General features: G+C 58.0%; 5 protein-coding genes across 5 annotated transcripts; 3 read left to right on the top strand and 2 right to left on the bottom strand.

Moving 5' to 3' along the window:
- Nucleotides 1-51: 51 nt before the first annotated feature.
- On the top strand, nucleotides 52-1,808 carry B0T15DRAFT_493005 (uncharacterized protein; the record flags this gene model as incomplete). The annotated part of the gene is made up of 2 exons (XM_062866905.1): nucleotides 52-206; nucleotides 260-1,808. 2 exons carry the CDS (start codon nucleotides 52-54, stop codon nucleotides 1,806-1,808), a joined length of 1,704 nt encoding a protein of 567 aa, XP_062723311.1.
- A 220-nt stretch (nucleotides 1,809-2,028) lies between these two features.
- B0T15DRAFT_181507 (uncharacterized protein) lies at nucleotides 2,029-4,228 on the top strand. The gene has a single exon (XM_062862317.1). The coding sequence runs from the start codon at nucleotides 2,250-2,252 to the stop codon at nucleotides 4,095-4,097; it is 1,848 nt and encodes a 615-aa protein (XP_062723310.1). The 5' UTR covers nucleotides 2,029-2,249; the 3' UTR covers nucleotides 4,098-4,228.
- A 3,575-nt stretch (nucleotides 4,229-7,803) lies between these two features.
- Nucleotides 7,804-9,013, bottom strand: B0T15DRAFT_181434 (uncharacterized protein). The gene is made up of 2 exons (XM_062862315.1): nucleotides 7,960-9,013; nucleotides 7,804-7,903 (listed from the first exon to the last, which is right to left on the bottom strand). The coding sequence occupies exon 1, from the start codon at nucleotides 8,789-8,791 to the stop codon at nucleotides 8,000-8,002; it is 792 nt and encodes a 263-aa protein (XP_062723309.1). The 5' UTR covers nucleotides 8,792-9,013; the 3' UTR covers nucleotides 7,804-7,903; nucleotides 7,960-7,999.
- Nucleotides 9,014-13,089: 4,076 nt separating this feature from the next.
- Nucleotides 13,090-16,241, top strand: B0T15DRAFT_554345 (fungal-specific transcription factor domain-containing protein; the record flags this gene model as incomplete). Its single annotated transcript, XM_062870350.1, has 3 exons — nucleotides 13,090-13,429; nucleotides 13,487-15,894; nucleotides 15,975-16,241. 3 exons carry the CDS (start codon nucleotides 13,090-13,092, stop codon nucleotides 16,116-16,118), a joined length of 2,892 nt encoding a protein of 963 aa, XP_062723308.1. The 3' UTR covers nucleotides 16,119-16,241.
- Nucleotides 16,242-17,293: 1,052 nt separating this feature from the next.
- B0T15DRAFT_484619 (cyclin-like protein) lies at nucleotides 17,294-18,421 on the bottom strand (the record flags this gene model as incomplete). Its single annotated transcript, XM_062866233.1, has 3 exons — nucleotides 17,294-17,470; nucleotides 17,510-18,121; nucleotides 18,197-18,421. The coding sequence occupies 3 exons, from the start codon at nucleotides 18,419-18,421 to the stop codon at nucleotides 17,294-17,296; spliced, it is 1,014 nt and encodes a 337-aa protein (XP_062723307.1).
- Nucleotides 18,422-18,771: the final 350 nt, after the last annotated feature.

Here is an 18,771-nt window from a genome sequence, read left to right as displayed (position 1 = left end):
ATCGCCTCGAACCACGCCGATCAGCAACAACCTCGTTCCTCTGGAGCGCATATGGACAACTTTCGAGACGGTACACGGCAAAACGCGCGGAGGATCGAGGAAGACGAATGGGAAAAGCACAAGGATACGATCCTGGAACTGTACGAGACAGACTCCGTCCAGAAGGTCAAGGAATATATGGAGCGAAAGCACAGCTTCAAGGCGACGTGAGTGTCTTATGGTCGCTGCCGAGGAACGTGGGTCGACTCACACGTTACAGAAATCGCCAATTCAGCCATCGAATACGCAAGGTCTGGGGAGTCACGAAGTATAACAAGGGTATACCAGAGGGACAGGACGCCACCGGTCATCCACGACCCAAAGGGCAGCCGGCCAACGGCAGGCAGCTCCGCTCTGCGGTGGCATCCTCAGGTGCACACCATCCTCAATGTGACAACCTGCCTCATCACAACCACCCCGTGCAATCTTCGGCGGCTGTTCGGGAACGTCAAGCTGCAAAGACGGCTGGCCAGTCAGCCCTCTCTTCTGCGCCTCAGGCTAGTCTCCCCCTGACACAAAAGCCGGTGTCTTACCTTGCGCACCTAGCCGCGAAAGACTCAGATTCCAGGCTTCGACACCGCTGGCTTGCCGACATGCTGCTTGCCCTAGGAGATTCCCACCATGCTTTCGACATCGGCGCCGCGCTGTGGGAGGCTGAGCCAACGAATGGGATGCCACCTGCTCATGACACTTTGCTGCACGTTGTCAGCTGTGTTCGCGCCGCCCGGACGCAGGAGCAAGCCGCAAGCTGCCGGCAGATGTTGAACACCATCGACATCGGAGTGAGCAGAGACGAACAAGACGAGGGTTCTTGGAGGACCACTGTCAAGGATCTCCTCTGCGCCCTGACATACAGATGCGATACCGACGCCATAGCGTGCCTCGGACAGATCCAGGACACTATCGACGACATCGTCGAGGCCGACCAGGGGTCGTGGCGCCTCGAGCCGCTCATCGCACGAGAGGGGCTGCGCTTTGACGTACCGGCCTACATCCTCCTCAGCTCTGCACTAGAGTGGCACAATGCGGTCCGGAAGGCTGAAGAAGAGGAGGTCGAAGACCGAGAATTCGAAGGCCAAGAAGTCGACATCCCAACTGTTTTGCAGCAGTTCGTCGACCAACAGCCCGCTGTTTGCGAGGGGCCTGATGCCGACTTCTGCCTGCCTGTGTGCCTCAGCTGGTGCATCGACATGCTCAAGAGCGATCCCAAGATGCCTGCCATCGCCTCCGATACCCGCGCCACCAACGTCAACCGCAGCTCCGCGGTCTATACCGTCCTATGCGGGCTTTGGAAGACCTGGCTGGACTCGCGTCTACCTCCGTCTTCGTCCTCCCCTGCCTGGGCCAGCGACACCGAGTCCCAGCTGGGTATCCCAGCAACCCAGCTGCTGTGCACAGTGGTGTGCATGATGATGGCTGCTGTGCCACAGCAGAAGGAGGTGGAGGACGCCAACAACATCCCCCTGGCTCAGAGAGCACTGGCCGGTGCGAACGCGCTTAAGTCCCTCGATCGTAGGGAGCTTATCTGTCGGTTCGTCGACCAGGTGCGGGCGAGTAACCAACCGCTGACGGGGCCGCCGAAGGGGGGGCACCTCCGTCTCCAGAAAAACAGCGTGGTCGATGTCGATGTCGATGTCGATGTCTCGGCGCTCAACCCCTTCCGCGAGTTTGTCGCTCAGTCGCTGGGGATTGAGGATCTCCCTGCGCTTGGGGAAGGAGCCGGCGTGTACCCTCTGGTTCTGGCCACGTCCTCGTGTGAGTTGACATGAGGATGAGTTTGACATTGCATTACACTCCGACGAGGACCTCGTTGTCTTCGGTCGAGATGCTGAGTGTGTTGGCGGCTAAGGTGGAGAGCCAGTTTCATTCAAGACTACCTACCATTACAGATATACAATCCAGTGACATCAGAGGTTTATTATGTTGCAAGGTTTATATATAGTGTACAGGGGCGGAGTCCGGTGCACATGTCGGTGCCGAAGTGTCAATCGGGTCTGTTCCGCGGGGAACGCGGCCCGGCTTGCTTGGCATATGCAAGGAACGTGAGTTGTGAGCCACCGCGCGTTCGGGCCCCATCGAGCGAACCAAACTCCCCGGTCGGCACCGTATCCGTGGCTTGGACGCGCGGCTAAGAAGACTGCTGTGATAGAAATGCAGAAAGAGACCTCTTACGACGAACGACGTCCCGTTCTGGAGGACTCCCGCTCACCATGGACGTAAAGAGAAAAGTGACCGCGCTGGTGCAGCGGGCTACGAATAACAGCAGCATCCCGAATCCGCTCGCCAGAGCGCTCAGACTCGCCGCTATTGCGCTCATCGTCTTGATCCTGTACCTGAAGGTGGTCGCGCTGTCGTCACGGGCCCCGCCCATCATCGTCTCGGATTTGGTGCTCCAGACGTCCGACCTGAGGGATGTTAAGCCGGCCGTGGCTCCGGGCGGCAGCGGCGAGCACGCCATCCCCGCCAATGGCACCGGACCATCACCAAAATCACAGCACGCCATGAACTGCAACCCGGACATCCGCAGACTTGGCGAGATCAGGGACAGGTACGCGCTGGACAACGAGATCGAATACCTTAAGCGCTACATCCGCTTCACCCGCAAGCCTGACGTCGGCCGTCCGTCCTACACTGTCCTGGAGCAGCGCTTCCTGCCCGACGACGACAATAAGAGCTTCCAAGTCCTGCAACTGTCCGGCGACGAAGGCGGCCTCCCCCCGTCAGGGAAAAAATGCCCCGACCCCCTGGAGGTCTCGGTTCCGCAGTCGCCCTTCCCCGCCGACGTGGACCTCTCCGACTTCATCTTCGCCATCTCCACGACCGTCCGGCGCCTGGCCGACCACCCCACCACCATCCCGGAATGGGCCCACTGGCTGACGGACGGCCAGGGCCACTCCAACGGCGGCAAGCTGCTGCTCCGGCTGGTGGACGCCACCGACGCCGAGCTCCGCAACGTCACGCAGCGCCTGGCCGACGCGGGCATCGACGCCGAGGTCGGCGCATGGGACAGCCGCCGCGACAAGGAGATGGCGGTGCGCTACCTCAACCTGGTCCCTTTGCTCTTCTCGCACGATACTACTACTAGTAGTACTAGTAGTTCGTCCTCCGCCAAGACCAGGAAGTGGTTCGTCCTCTGCGATGACGACACATTCTTCCCAGCCATCCACTCCCTCGCGGCCCACTTCGCACAGCACTACGACCACACCAAGCCGCTCTACATCGGCACGCTCTCCGAGGACGTGACCTCGGTCGCGACGCACGGCTCCCAAGCCTTCGGCGGCGGCGGCGTCTTCCTCAGCCGCGCCCTCGCGCGGATCATCTCCCGTAATAGTAGTGGTAGTGTCGTCCACACGACGTGCCGGACCCGGCAGAAGATCAGGGAGTCGGACTCCGGGTGGGGCCCGCAGGGCGACATCCTGCTGCGCAAGTGCATCTACGAGAACAGCGCCGTGCGCCTGACGCCGCTGCGCCAGCTGTGGCAGCTGGACCTGGCGGGCGATGCGTCGGGTTTCTATGAGGCCGGCTTCAAGCCGTATAGTCTGCACCACTTCCAGGGCGGCGGCGAGGGGTTGTGGCATACGGCCTATCCGCTTGCTACGGCACAGATTGCGCACGCGTGTGGTGAGGACTGTCCCTATCAGCGGTTTGTGACGGCGGATGGGTTTGTGATTGCCAATGGGTATAGCGTGGCGCATTACCCGGGGGGTGGGATACTCGACCACGGCGATGATGATAATGATGATGAGGATGATGATGAGGACGAGGATGGGATTGATCTGGAGCAGGTCGAGCGCACGTTCTGCTCGCACCACGAGGACAAAGGGTGGAATTTCGATTACATGTTTGGGCCGCAGCGCGCGTCGCTGCATGGCACGGGGAAGAAGATTGCGTGGGAGCTGCGGGAGGCCGAGTACAAGAGGGAGGAGGGGGTCGTTGTGCAGGTGTATATCCGGAGGAAGGATGACCAGAGGTGGGTGACGAAGGAGGGGAAGAAGGGCGTGGTGAAGCCTATGAGGGAGACGGATGGCGTTCTTGAGCTGGTGTGGATCCCGGGTTGAATACGACTGACTATTACTAATATTGGTGGTGTGTTTGGATAGTACTAGTAGTATATACTTTCTACGATATATGATAGTACTCAAGCGTGGACGTGCAGATGGAAGACGAAAGCACCTCCTGATTCCTGGCGCTATCGAGGAAGATGAGTATGCCAGTCCGCGCATTGGGGACCGGACCTTGTAGTAGGAGTATTTGTTTGTAGCCTCCATAGCTCGGGTTACTGTTTAGTAGCGCCTGACATCCGTCGTTGGGGAGCACATGCTACCCCTGTGCTTCGATGTTATGGTATCTTGGTCTCCCCCCATCGGGGTTTGACCCATCCTCTAGGGACCTTCTACTAAGACTTCGACCACTACCCCCTTCACACCCTGAAGGTTGACATGAGGCGATGGCAGGCTGATATGGGATATACTGTGGAAGTAAGGTAAGCGTTATCAGTAACGAGCCAGGCTCCCGAATTCGATCTGTCATTGAGATAGCAGGACCGCATGTTGCCAGAAGCAAACTTCCGATCCGCCTACATAGCCGACACGGCGAAGACAACAAAACACACAGCCTAGAGAGCCAGAAACGGCGGGCTGATCACTGAATGATGCTTTGTATTCAGCAGAGTGGAAAAGAGTGACTGACAATAACCATATCCTCGCCAAAGCCCCACCGACATCCTTACGCCAGTCAAGTCAGCCAGTTGATTTTTTCACCCCCTGAGACGACGACAGCGATGGGTGTGAGTACGTGAAACCCCGAGGCCAGAAGGCAATGGTACCTCGTCCTCCAACTCCAACCGAGGGAAATTTTCTCGAAACTTTGATGGCGAGAGCGTATAAAGCACCTAAAACAAAAAGACATGGCACCCACCTGTCCCCGGCCCAACCTGAGACCATGCCCATTCGCCTCATCCACCCGCCCACGCATGGAATCCTCTTTCCAGCCTCAGAGAAACCCAAAGAGTTGACCCTGCTGTCCATCACTTCACTCCAGCGGTGTCATCCCAAGTGTAGCATGTGGCACTTGGGCATCCAATCCGATCAGACCAGATCGGATCTGATCGGATCTGACCAGAGACGGCGGGGACGGGGCCCCAGATCTCTCTCGCATTTGCATTGCTCGGCATCTGTGGCTGCATTCACATCCGCGTGCGTGCATCCCAGGAGGAGAACCCGGCCTCCCAAGGAGGGGAAAAGTGAAAGAGAAAGTTGGGTGGTCAGAGAAAATGGAGGGTGACAGCAATGCGTGCGGAGAGAGACAGAGAGAGAGAAGGTGAGAGAGAGATCACAGAAGCGTATGTCGCAGAGAGATCACCATACCAGTGCAACGTTATCAGAATATGATGGTAGGGGTAGGACATGGATCGCCCTCTCCGAGATCAGATCAGACGACAGACGACAGGGCTTTGCTTCTGACCCCTCCTCATTCAAACGCCCAGCGGTGCACCGTTAGCCTTGGAGACCTCGTCCGCCAGCGTCCAGAGACAATAGAGCGGTGCCCCGCCGTCTAGCTAGCTAACCATGATGTGCCATCTTTCTGGGCCGCCGGCCCACGGGAAGAGGGTAACGCAGACGACGGCCACGATCGGATGAAGGCACGCACGATGGAAAATTGCAAAACACGGATATATCTCGTATCTGTGTCTCTCCTTGTTTTCCTCGCCGACAGAAAGCTTCACCTTGATTTACCAGCCGCTTGTTCCTGACCGGCTCGGAGAGGCCTAGTGGCTGATAATATCACTGCTTATATGGCTTGCCGGCCAGCCGGCTCAGGCCACAGCTGCGCCCTACGGACCGTTTTCCTGTGGCTGGCATGGGACGTGGCCAGAGGTTGTTAGGGAAAGCAGAGAGCGAGCAAGGTAGATACGTATCTGATACTCTCGACCTTTTATCAGCCGCGGTGGCGAATGAGACAGGTCATCACGAAGGGAATAGAACTCGACTACCCGTTAGCTCAACGACTCTCCCACCAGATGGGCGCGGAGTCTTCTGTGAAAAAGGCCCGAGAACAACGTTTCCGGCCCCAAGCTTTCATGCCCCTATTTCCCCAGACGAGCCTTCAAACTACCGTTCTGGTTGGGGTCATAGCGAGCAGGATGCAGCGTTCGCCGGGCCAGCGAGGGCCAACGCATGCATGATCGATTGCACAGGCCCTGGACAAAGACTATCCACGATCTAGGATGGAAATGAGCTTCGCGGGCTTCTAGAACGGATGTACAGAACATCGGACAGACCTTGTGTGTGTAACCGTCATGCTGTCCACAGCTTGGAGGCAGTCAGATCGGAAGATATGTGGCCCTTGAAACGGAAGCAATTCAGCATGGAGTGTGTTCGTCATGCACAGTCCCGATGCGCTTTTGCAGAGCCAGAAGCTGCGGTCTCGAAGAGCCCTGACGGTGTAAGTAAGGTAGAGACAGCATAGGTCGTCGCTGGCAGACGAGATGAACGCTGTTTGATCGCCCGGCTATCTGATGACGTTATAGCCGCGTCCCGGAGAATCATTGCGGGGAAGAAGACCCTGCCCGTTTGGCTTCTGGCTGCCGTTGTTTGACGGGAACAACGACGGCAACATATGCAGGGCACAGGCCGACTTCAAACACAAACTGTGTCAGTCCAGCACGGCTGGTATATCAACCTGGGCTACCGTCTTGGAGCCATCGTCACTCAACTATAGCCACCCAAAGGCAGGAAAAAGTGAAATGCGGCCAAGCTTGCGAATATGTTATAAAAGGATAGAGATTGTGTTCCTGAAAGCCGGGATGATGAATATCACCCGAAGACAACAATACCTTAGCGAGGTTGTGAGCCATATGGCCACACACTTGTGTGAATACGTGAGCTCTGGAGTGAGTTGCAAGCCCACCGGCCTTGCTGGCAGCTTGCAGTCTATACCTGGCCTTCAAAGATGACCTGGATCGAAGTCGTTCTAGCCGCATGTCATGGGAACTGCTTGCAGAGTGCTTCCCTGTACTAGGTGTCGTTCAGCGGTGTTTGCTACCAGTTGCCACCCCTTCGTATCACAAGGATGACTGAAAATTGCCACCAAAACTTCCCGAACCGGCGTGTATAGCAATAGAACGATTGTGACGCCTCGTCCGTGGCGGGTTCTCCCAAGATGTCCCGTCTTTGCGATTTGCTGTCCAAGACGCCGGAATACCACCCAACTCTCTTTCCCCGCAAACCCGCGTGACGTTAAGCTTCGCAGATCTGACAAGTGCCGTTGAAGCTTGGAACTTCAGGCGGAGCCTGCTGCCGCATTGGGCCGAGGCCATCTTCCCGTAGGCACCTCAGAACGAGGGGCGACAGAGACGAACGTGCTAAAGGAGTCAAAGTATGGTACTGCCGACTTCACCCTCCGAACAGCGAGGGCAAAAGAATGCTCGTGGTCTTGCGAATGTTACTCCGGCCGCCAATGGTTGGCTACGTCTGGCGCTTGACCTTTCCAAGCTGATCTTTAAGCGGCCCAGGTTCTGCTGGTTCACGATATCGGGGAGACCGATCAGTCCGCACCATCATCAGCCGACAGAGAATCGCCGAGGGTTATCCAGGCGGTGCTGCCACCGTTTGCAAAGCATGTAAAGTGCTGTGCTTCCCATCTGCCGCGGCAGCTATCGAGTCTTCTGTCATGGACGCCCCCATAAATCGAAGTGTCTCTCCTCTAACTTCACTGTCGTTGGCATAGGAGCGCCCATGTCGTCGGTCTGAGGCGGCCGAGCCAGTACATGGCGCCTCAAATTAGGCATAGCGGCGATGTCAAGATATTGCCCGACAATCAAAAGCAATCTAGCACCGCACACCACTTCCGGCGATGCAACCCTCTGATGCATCGACCCAGTCAGGAGGCTACCACTGATAAGATCGCCGGGTGCCTCACCACGATCCGTCACAGACAGCGGCGTCTGGTTCGGTCTATGTCAAGCCGCTGCTAGCATCAGACATGTTGGGGGTGTGGCAACACGCAACCGGTCAATCATCCCAGCACGTGGTTGTAATATGCGAAGCCTCTCCGCTCCCCCGACCTGAGCACTGCAGGATTCGGGGACGTTGACTTCAGCTAACGCTATTGGTAATCGTTGAAGGTTGCTGCGTGGGATCACTACCGCCGACAAATAACAGGATTGGAGATAGATGACGCTGCTAGTGGTAAAGCCATTGATGGCAATGACTTGCGGATCGCGTCGTTGTCTTTTAACCTGGCGTGCCTGGGTTGTCACCTCACCGTACCTGCTTGATAGTTGATACGCTGCAGGTCGGGGATAATTGTAAGCTTCGTCCCGCTCAATGATCGCCATCTGCGTTCCCACGTCAGTCGGAGTATTCATCTGGTCAAACCGGCAACCGGGAACCATCGACACGGAGCAGGCGGCCTGTGTGCATTCCGCGCCGCGCGGAAGTAAACACACGATAGTTACTATCAGCGGCCACGGTGTCGGAGTGATCGGATTTCCCCAACACTGAGCCACGAACGCGGAATTGGTTGAACTGATGTCCTTTAGTGCCGTTGAAACAATGTCAGGGTCCTGGCATGGGGCGGGCTGGGGAACAATGACCGGTGTAGGGAAGTTCACCGTCAAAAGCAGGTGAGGTGACCAGTAGTACTCAGGTCCGGCATTCCGACTTGACCTGTTACAGTTTGTTACGCTGTGGAAAAGCGGTCCCAGTCCCGAAGTATGTGCTGTACAGCGGGGTGCGTCGAGTACCACCATGATAAACACGACTCTGGGGTCCGAAAGGATGCCCCAAGCTTCGGCGTTGAGGTAGGGCAGGCAATCTAATCCCCATGTGGCAGCGGAGCGGACGGCAGGCTTGCGGATTGGTGAAGAGCAGTTCTCAGGGTCGTATGCCCTCGCGGCAGCTGGATCGTGGGGTGCAGCGAGCGGAGACTTTCGGTCGGCAACTGCCGATGACACTGCACAGACATGTCTGCCGCTCTCCCCGGCCACACACCAGCAGCGATGCTGTAGCGCGGCGAAAGAGTCAGCTCGAGCAGTGAAAGCGAAGCAACCTTTCGGGGGTAGCTCATCAATGTTGACTCCGAAATCAAACTCGCGGCTCCCTGGTGGCCGAACAGGGGTTGACCTTCTGGAAGGCGAACCGAACGCGTCCGCTCCACGTGGAAACCACGGAGGAAAGGACGGCGGTTAAACTCTGCTTAACGCCGCTCATTACACTAGCACGCGTCTATCCCGACCTGCGAGCTCGGTCCCTTGTGTTTGGACTCCTATCAAGAATTACTCGAGTCCGGCCGGGTTCATACCCTGGGCTGAGCTGCGCCGTCAAGAAGCGACACTGCTGGCCGAGTGATGTGACTGCGAGGTCAGTGAGGTGATGCGAAGAATTGGGAGAGGTCACAGAGACACGGTAAATCCCATCCCAGTTCAGTTCCGGAAGGCGGACGGGTTTTCGGGGCACCACTCCAGGAACGGGGCTTTCGCAAGGGCGCTTATTGGCTGGGCCCTCATTAAGAACCAAACTTGGCACACGAGCGGACATGGTGCTGGCGAATCAAGAACCGTCTCAGCCCCCAATGTTGGTCGCGATCTTACCCGCATGTGGGTTTTCGGTCCGTCTGCCGAACGCCACGCCGTGGCATGCGCTCGATGACGGCAGTCCCAGCTCTGCCAGGTCGACGAAGATCTGGTGGCGCGAACCACTGCGTTCTGCGCAACTGAGAATAGCGCATCATCCGAACTGTACAGTACCAGTCACCCCCAGTGGCAGAGAAGTGATTTTATGATGACCAGCAGACCAGCAGAGTGTGAGGGCACACGGAGTCGAAGTGGATTCTGGGAACCCTCGCTCGCTTGGGCGTGGGTAGGGCGAGTCCAGGCCGAGTTGTGCAGCCGGGAGCGGCACTTGTGGAGGAGGATCCCGCGCCGTCTGCTCCGCCGGTACCAGCCATCGGCTCCCCGAGAATGGCATGCACCTGCAGATTATGTATGTACAGGAACCTCGGAGACGCCAAACCAGGGTCACACAGAGCGGCAATCCTGGAATGGATGAAGGGTGGAAGGATGGCCTTTGATGGCGTCGTTTGTTGATGAAGTCGCGCTGAGCCTCCAGTCTGAAGTGTCTTCTTGAATGAACTCCATCTCCCACGCAACAGAACGCTTTTGTATGGTGTCGGAAGATATGTAGTTAATAGCCGTTACCAAATCGCTCGCACCTCGGGTTCGTCCCATGTGGCAGTGGGAGCCTTCTCTGACCCCTGGGCTCTTGATTGGTCCGTAGATCAGGTATGTTTCAAGTCGCACATCGTTTACTCACAGCTTTTGCTGAGAGAGCTGCTGTGCTTTTGTCGACCGATAATAGACCACATAAGGCTTCCTCATATTGACCTGCAGGACCGAACCGCAGTTGAGCTCGAATCACCGACTACAAGCTCAACCACTCCGCAATCGACAAACGGTGTTTGGTCCGAGCAGCCGATCCCTGGGCGTAAAGGGTTGGCTTCCTCCAGAAGAGCGATGTTGGAAGGTTATACCGTGTCATGTGGCATATCAAGTCAACGGATTTGCTGGTTCTCAATGCAATGGAGATTGCTGAGGGGGTTCAGTGGCGAGGAGCGGACCACAATGTCACCACTCTTCTCCTCGTGACTCGGCGTTTCGCGGACGCTCCTTCCACTTGACCTCATTGACCGACAGCTGCGCTGAACCCTTCAGTTCGAGCTGGGCAGGGGTTTGGCCAGCAACCTGGAAAGGCAATTACTCTGTGACCTCGCACTTTCCTCGCCAAAGACTCTCACACACCGGCCTGAGGTGCTCCTTCCCTCTTGAGCGAGCGCCGCCGATGATGCACGGGAAAATTGCTTGTAAACCCCCACAAAAGAGGGCCGCGGCTTGGCACAAACCCACTTGTGGACATCGCCAATTCACACCCGACCCATGCTCATGCTTCACCATCTGCCGCTCTTCGGTACTGAATGTGACAGACATTACGGAGTAGACGTTGTTGAACTACCTACTAGTGTATCTGACGATCTAAAAGCATCACCTTTCGACGAACACGGAAAGCTTGTCTTGCCTCCGGCCCCAGAGAATTGCTACTAACGGTAGGCACAAAGACCACTGCAACGGAATAACATGCGTTTTATAGCAGCGGATCTGGATGGTCACGGCCATCTGCGTTCAGTGTATGGAATACCTACTGTCGTACGTTGCAGTCCAGTTCTCGATCCTCACACGCCTAGTGTAAGCGACAGGGGCTGCGAAGTCGCGGTGCACCGGTGCAGGCCCATCGGCTCGACTCCGCATCATCTCCCGAGAAGGATTTGGGCCACAAGGACCGACGAGAAGAGAATGACCCAGCTGATCCGGTTTGGGCCCGATGTTCTCACCCCAGCGACCCCGGGTTTTCCCCAGCGTAACCGGCAGCTCTCGTCAGCAACGCAGACAACGCAGACTCGCGTCGTGGAGTACTCCATGGGGCGATGGGGCCGGCGACACTCGGGCCGGTTAAGTGAGCTGCCAAGACCGCTATGGACAAGGATGGGCAGTCCGTAACCATCAACAATGGGTTTTCGGCTGCGTCTCGCTCCCAATGTCCAATTTGTCGACGAAGACTGGTTACCATGAACCGAGCTATGAAGTATGCATTCATGCCTCGCCACCAACAGGTGCCCGGTGTAAAGGGCGGAAGGCCGACCGTTGTGCTTCATCTGTTGCAGTGCCCGAACGTGCTCTAGTGCTGGATGGTCTACACTATGTATGCATACCGGTGCGAATGCCGCTTCCAAAGTTGGCCCAGTTCGACATTTCTCCACCACAAGCACCACGATTATACCCCTGTTCGCGAGCCAACCCTTGTTTGGTGAATGCTCCAGAGCAAAAAGAGGGCCATATATCCTTCAGCAGACCCTTACAAGGCGGGTTCCCCAGAAATCTGCTGTCACTTCTCCAGTCAGCGCTACTACCTACCCGCCCCGCGTCCGCACATCTCGTTCGCCCACATAACACCGGCTGTCCCGCCGACGTATATTGCACTGGCAATATAAACCTGATACTCGATATTGTGCTGGACCAGAAAGACGCATCCCGGTCGCCAATCGCAGCCGGCTTCATTCACAAGCTTTCTCAGCAGCTCTCCTGCTGTGTATGTACGCCAAGGCGAAAGAACGTACTCCGAGAGGCAGGAACAGCAAGGGAAATTTACCGATTTGTTCAGTTGTTCGAATCGGGTATCCCTTGACCCTTTTGGCACCTCTTGCCCGTTCCGGCCCCTCTCGAGCACTATACGGCACATTGCTCGAGGCTGAGAACGGGAACTCTACACCTCGTCCACGACGGAAAGCTAGGCGGCACTTGTGCCCGTCTGGGGGAGCCTATCTCAGATACTGAAATTCGAGGGGGCTCGGAAAGGCGTCAGGAGAGACGGCCGATCAAGCCCTGCCCGGCAGCGCAGAACAGCCAAGCCATCTCTGCCCTCGATCCGTCTCCCGTACGTGAAGATCTCGTCTCCCTTACCCCCTCCACGTTCTTCCACATTGCGTCTGCGTCTGCCCCTGCCGATTGGCCCGCTCCCCATCCAGGCACGCCTACCCTCCAACCCCCGCCATGCGGTGCTGGTGGCTGCATACAACGTGCAGTTGGCCGTTGCCGGTCCCTCTCACAACCGCGCGGATCCCCTCCCATTGTTTTGGTGCCTGTCAATGCTATCCCAGCACGGTCATTAATGTTCATGCCGCCACTGACCTTTCCCCGCAGGGAAGTTCACTTTGGTCCGTCTGACTGCCGCCCTCCAGTCAGTCTAGACCTCGGCAGGCTTGACCGTCCACCGGGATCTCGGATATAGATAGCTCCCATCTCCCGTCACAGCCGTCGACGGCGCTCGCCTGTCATCCTCGTTCGCGACCTACACGCAGCGGAGCTTCAACCAACTTCCCGCGCTCGCTTGAAGCCGCTCGTCTTCATATGTTCTAATCCAGGGTCTTGACGACCTTACTAGTAGCTAATTTTCACATCTCGCCGCCCTGTCTTTCACGAACCCGTCGCCTTCGGTCAAGATGTTGTCGAACCCCCTTCACCGGTTCTCGCCCTACCATATCCCATCGACAGCCTTCAACGGCCATGTCCCCGCCAGCCACCTCCACGCCGCGGGACTCGACACGCTGGCGCCGGGGCCTCACTACGCTCTGCAGCAGCTTCAACAACACGTCGGCATTCACAACCCGCACCTTGCAAGGGCCGGGCCTCAAACGAAGCACAGGCAGCATCCGTATGGGCCGGCCGCCAGGGCAGCCGGGGCAGCCGGGCCAATCCGGAGGAGGATAAGCAGAGCGTGTGATCAGTGCAACCAACTGCGAACGAAGTGTGACGGTCAACATCCCTGTGCGCATTGCATTGGTGAGTGACGAGACCGGGCTCATGGCGCAACGGGGAACATGCCCTGACGTTCAGCAGAGTTCCAACTCGGCTGTGAATACATTCGAGAACGGAAGAAGCGCGGCAAGGCGTCCAGGAAAGATCTAGCTCAGCAAGCGGCTGCACAAGCCGCGGCAGCTGCTGCGGCAGGCCAGAATGGCACCAAATCCGAAAACCAGACAACGAGCGAAAGTGGCCAGTCAGCAGAGAGCCAGAATGATACGGTGACAGTGAAGACTACTAGTACCAAGCCGTCCTTGACCGTGTCCACTGAGCAACCATCAAGTTCCGACAAGAGCGTGAGCGACATCGCAGAGGACGCGATCAGGGGTCAGAGGACAGGGAGCATGGAGAGTTTAGGTGATTTGGGCACCCACCAAGGACACATGACGAACCACCCGGGGGCCCTCGATAGGGACCGCCACCTCGACAGCCCGACGGCACTGGATCTGAACGGGTATGTCGCTGTCCACCCGGAATACGAGCGGCAGATGGGCGCACACATGATGAGCGGGCCGGCGCATGCGCCCTACGGCCCCAACCAGGGGAGCATGTCCAGCTACCCCGATCTGCCGTACGCCTTGCAGACACAGAGCCCCACGGGCTACTCGGCGAACGCCGCGAACGGGTTCCGCCTCGCCAACAGCCCTCTGGGTGCCTATCCCATGGGCGGGGAAGCAGCATCCCCAGGCGGCTGGATGAACATGTCATCACCACCGCCCCAGTTCGCCTCGCACGTGCCGCAGAACGGCTACGGCCACTCACAGCTCCGGTACCCGGTGTTAGAACCCCTGATACCACACCTCGGCAACATCATCCCCCTGTCCCTTGCGTGCGATCTCATCGACCTGTACTTCGCGAGCTCGTCTTCGGCGCAGATGCACCCCATGTCACCCTATGTTCTCGGCTTCGTCTTCCGGAAGCGGTCGTTCCTCCATCCCAGCAAGCCCCGCCAGTGCCAGCCGGCCCTCCTAGCAAGCATGCTGTGGGTCGCTGCGCAGACGAGCGATGCGCCCTTCCTGACGAGCGTGCCGTCGGCGCGCGGCAAGATCTGCCAGAAGCTGCTCGAACTGACTGTCAGCCTGCTCAAGCCGCTCATCCACACGCCCTCGGAGGAGGCGTCCCCTGTGTCGAGCCCCATCGTGGACGGTGTCGCCCTCGGTGGCCTAGGCGTGGCGCTGCCTGGATCGATCAGCATGGAAAGCCTGACCGGCGAGTCGGGCGCTTTTGGCGCTGCCGGCACGCTCGACGACGTCGTGACCTATATCCACCTGGCGACGGTGGTGTCCGCGAGCGAGTACAAGGGCGCCAGCCTGCGGTGGTGGAACGCCGCGTGGTCGCTTGCTCGCGAGCTCAAGCTCGGGCGAGAGCTGCCTCAGAACGCGCCCTCGAGTCGCCAGGGCGGCGCCCCGGATATCGACGGCGAAGGAAACGACGAGATGGGTGGCGTGCCCGGCGTCATCACCGAGGAGGAACGCGAAGAGAGACGGCGGATCTGGTGGCTCGTCTACATCGTCGACCGCCATCTGGCGCTGTGCTACAACCGGCCGCTCTTCCTCCTGGACATCGAGTGCGAAGGGCTGCTCCAACCCATGGACGACACCGACTATCAGAACGGCAACTTCCACGCCTACACCGACCCCAACGTCCTCGCGTCGGATCCCGACGCCGGCCAGAACCGGGGACGCGGGCCGTCGTTCGAGTGCACCGGCCACAGCATCTTCGGCTACTTCCTGCCCCTGATGACCATCCTCGGTGAGATCGTCGACCTCCACCACGCGCGGAACCACCCCCGCTTCGGCGTCGGGTTCCGGTCGTCGCGCGAATGGGACGACCAGACGTCCGAAATCACGCGGCACTTGGACACGTACGAGCAGAGCCTGAAGCGGTTCGAGCAGCGCCACCTCAGCCTCAGCGCGCAGGCGCAAGCGGCCGACGAGAAGGCCGCCGAGGCAGCGGGCGTGCCCACGGCGGCGGCGGCGGCCAACGACCCGCTGCAGCAGCCGGGCACGCCGTCGGGCCACAGCGTCCACAGCGTGCACACGGCGACCTCGTCGAGCCGCATGACCGAGAGCGACATCCAGACGCGCATCGTCATGGCCTACGGCACGCACGTCATGCACGTGCTGCACATCCTGCTGACGGGCAAGTGGGACCCCATCAACCTGCTGGATGACAACGACCTCTGGATTAGCAGCCAGGGCTTTATCACGGCCACGGGCCACGCCGTCAGCGCCGCCGAGGCCATCAGCAACATCCTCGAGTACGACCCCGGGCTGGAGTTCATGCCCTTTTTCTTCGGCATCTACCTCCTGCAGGGCTCGTTCCTGCTGCTGCTGATCGCCGACAAGCTGCAGCTGGAGGCGTCGCCCAGCGTGGTCAAGGCGTGCGAGACCATCATCCGCGCGCACGAGGCCTGTGTTGTCACGCTCAACACGGAGTATCAGGTATGGTTTACTCAACGTCCCTTCCTCCTCTTAGATGACAAACACGAAACAGTACGCTAATTCTGTCTTTCTTTGAACAGCGCAACTTCAGCAAAGTCATGCGCAGCGCCCTCGCCCAGGTCCGCGGCCGCGTGCCCGAGGATCTGGGCGAGCAGCACCAGCGCCGCAGGGAGTTGCTTGCGCTGTACCGCTGGACCGGCGATGGGACGGGCCTGGCCCTGTGAGAGGGGGGGATGCCGTTCCTTTCGCCCCGGTCATCACCCCACCATCCCATGCTTGAGATGGCTGCTGTGCCTCTCCCCTCCCACGCGCTGTTCTCTATATAAAATTCTATGTTTTCCCTGGGGTGGCGTTTATTTTCTATGTCTCCTGACTTGTTTACTCCTTGCTTTTTGGCTATCTTTTCGGCGAGGGGTGGTGTTATCAAGGATCCTGAAAACCAAAACCAAAAGGCAATGGCAATGGCAGGCTAGAGGAATGGATGGATGGATGGATGGAGGGTCTGCTTTTTTTTCCCCCTTTTTTCCCGTTTTCCCCGGGAAAGGCGGCGTCGGCTTTCTCTTTCCGCAGGATGATGGTTAGGCTGAGACAAAGTCGGGGTAAGTGTAAGTAAGGATGGGATGGATGGTACTAGTAGTACCTTACCACACGTCCGTCTCACGCGATATGCCCCTGTCTTGGACAAACAAATGGTGAATGGCGGCATGATTCACGCAATGAGGATGATGGTGGTGTGGAATGATTCAAAGTATATATACAGTGTGGATCTTGTTCTATTCAAGGTTTTTCCTGTTGGCGATGAGCGAGCGATATACATGGGTTGTTTGTGTGTTTAGGATACCTTTGAGTCTCTTTTTCTCTTCCTCTCTCTATCCTAGTTGGGAAGGGTGCCGTGCTTGTCTGTTTTCGGTCTATTACTGCCGCCAATGATGAAGGACTGGGGAGCTTGCGAATAGGTAGTTGTTGCTGTGTAGATATAGTGTTATGTATACTGTTCTATACTGCATAAGAGTACAAACATTGGGGCCCAGGCGCTTTCAAGGTGATGATGGTTGTTTTTCCATACAGTCCTTTCCGCCTTTGTGGGCTTGGTTTGTGATTGTTTAACTAAGATATCCATCGGTCGATATTGGTTGGTGTGAGGAGGATCGAGGTCGGGGTCTTTGCACAGTGCAAGTCTCTGATGGGAGAGGTGTTCATTGCCCTACTAGTACTATTGCTAGTATTTGGTATCAACATCAGGTGCTGAGCTTGGCGGTAGCACACAGCTCTGGACAAAGCGCTTGAGTCATCTCTCCCATACCACGGTGTGACAGTTCTACATCCGCCGTGACGAGCCGTGCCAACACCATATGGGCCTTGTCTCAAGCAGCCACAAAACCGCATGCCTGCCCCCATCCTAGGAAGCCGCCTCCATCTCGGCCATTTTCTCGTCCATCCTCCTAGCCGCGTCCTCCTCCGCGGCATCATACTCGGCGCCTTCTCCTCCATTCCCGACCCTCACATCACTACTACTAGTAGTAGTACTAATCCCCCTCCTAGCCAACTCCCCTTCCACATCCCTCCGCGTGATCATCTTTCCCCCTCCGATCCCTCCCCACCCGGCCACCACCACCTCCCCCTCCTCCCTCATCTTCCTCGCCCACCCTTCCACACTCCGCATCCCAACTACCAGAAAGCCCAGTTCCTCCCTGTCGACATCAAACACCTCCCACCACTCGCACTCGGGCATCTTGGCGCCCAGGTCGCGCGCCGCGCTGTAGATGGCCGCGACGGCCAGCGCGTGCGGCGGGCTGGTCAGGTACAGCATCTGCGGGGACAGCAGCGCCGTGTTGAGGTACTGCACCGTGCGCCGCCCGAGCGCGTCCCTGTCCCTGTCCCTGTTGGTGGCCGTGACGACGTGCAAAAAGTCCAGCGCCTGCAGGTAGGTGATGGCCAGCGGGTGGGGCAGCGCGACGTGCGTGTTGAAGGAGAGCGTGTAGAGCACGCGCGCCTCGAGGGCTAGCAGGCGCGTGTGGAAGGCGTGGTAGGCTGCTTCGGAGACGTAGTGTGTCCTTTCGGAGCTGGGGGCGGGTGGTGCTGGTGGTACTGGGGAGGAGGTCGTCCGTGGGCGGAAGAGCGTGCTGCTTGGGGAGAGAAGGTAGGCGTAGACGTTGCAGACGTCGCGCGGCGGGCGCGGGTGGGCGGAGCATTTCGCTGTTAGGTAGACCACGGCTGCTGAGACGTCCTGATGCATGCATGGTTATGTTAGTTGACGTGGGTGGACGACGGTGGGAGAGAGGCAGTTAGGTGCGGTGCGTACGCTGAACTCATGCGCCAGCATCGGCTCGACGAGCCAGAAGCGTGCTAAGAGGACATTGGCTTGGGCCGTGACGGATTGGGGGAGCTCGAGGAGGATGCCGGCGGCTTGGGTGAGGCATTGTGTTGCAAAGAAAATGACGTCTTGGAGTTCGGTGGGCAGTGCGCCAAAGGAGCGCCGCTGGAATAATTGCTCTGGCGTGGCCAGCGGGTTGGCCATGTGCGACATGATGTCGAGCTCTGGTCGTTGGTGTTCTGGGATCCTGCCGGTGGTGACCTTGTCGTCAATCCTGTTCCGGGATTCTTGGCGGTGTTGTTCCGGAGTTCCTGTCAAATTCCGGAATCTGTTTGGCGTTACGGAAATCTGGCTGTTGTTTAAAGTCAGGTTCCGGAATCAGCTCCAAATCTTTTTGGCACGGAGGTCGATATAGTACATACAACATTGGAGGTTCAAGCACCATGTTCTGACTTCAAAGTTTCCGTTGGGAGCTGCCATCGCGGGTTAGGGTCTCTTTCTTGGACTTCACTTTGGCCCAAGAAGCGAACAAATTAGGTGCAAATCAGCAACAGTGTCTCTCA

Source organism: Chaetomium strumarium (assembly GCF_033439665.1).
Source record: "Chaetomium strumarium strain CBS 333.67 chromosome Unknown B0T15scaffold_3, whole genome shotgun sequence".
NCBI classification, from domain to species: domain Eukaryota; kingdom Fungi; phylum Ascomycota; class Sordariomycetes; order Sordariales; family Chaetomiaceae; genus Chaetomium; species Chaetomium strumarium.
Note: the sequence above shows the minus strand (reverse complement) of the source record. Positions and strands in the feature narration are given on the sequence as shown.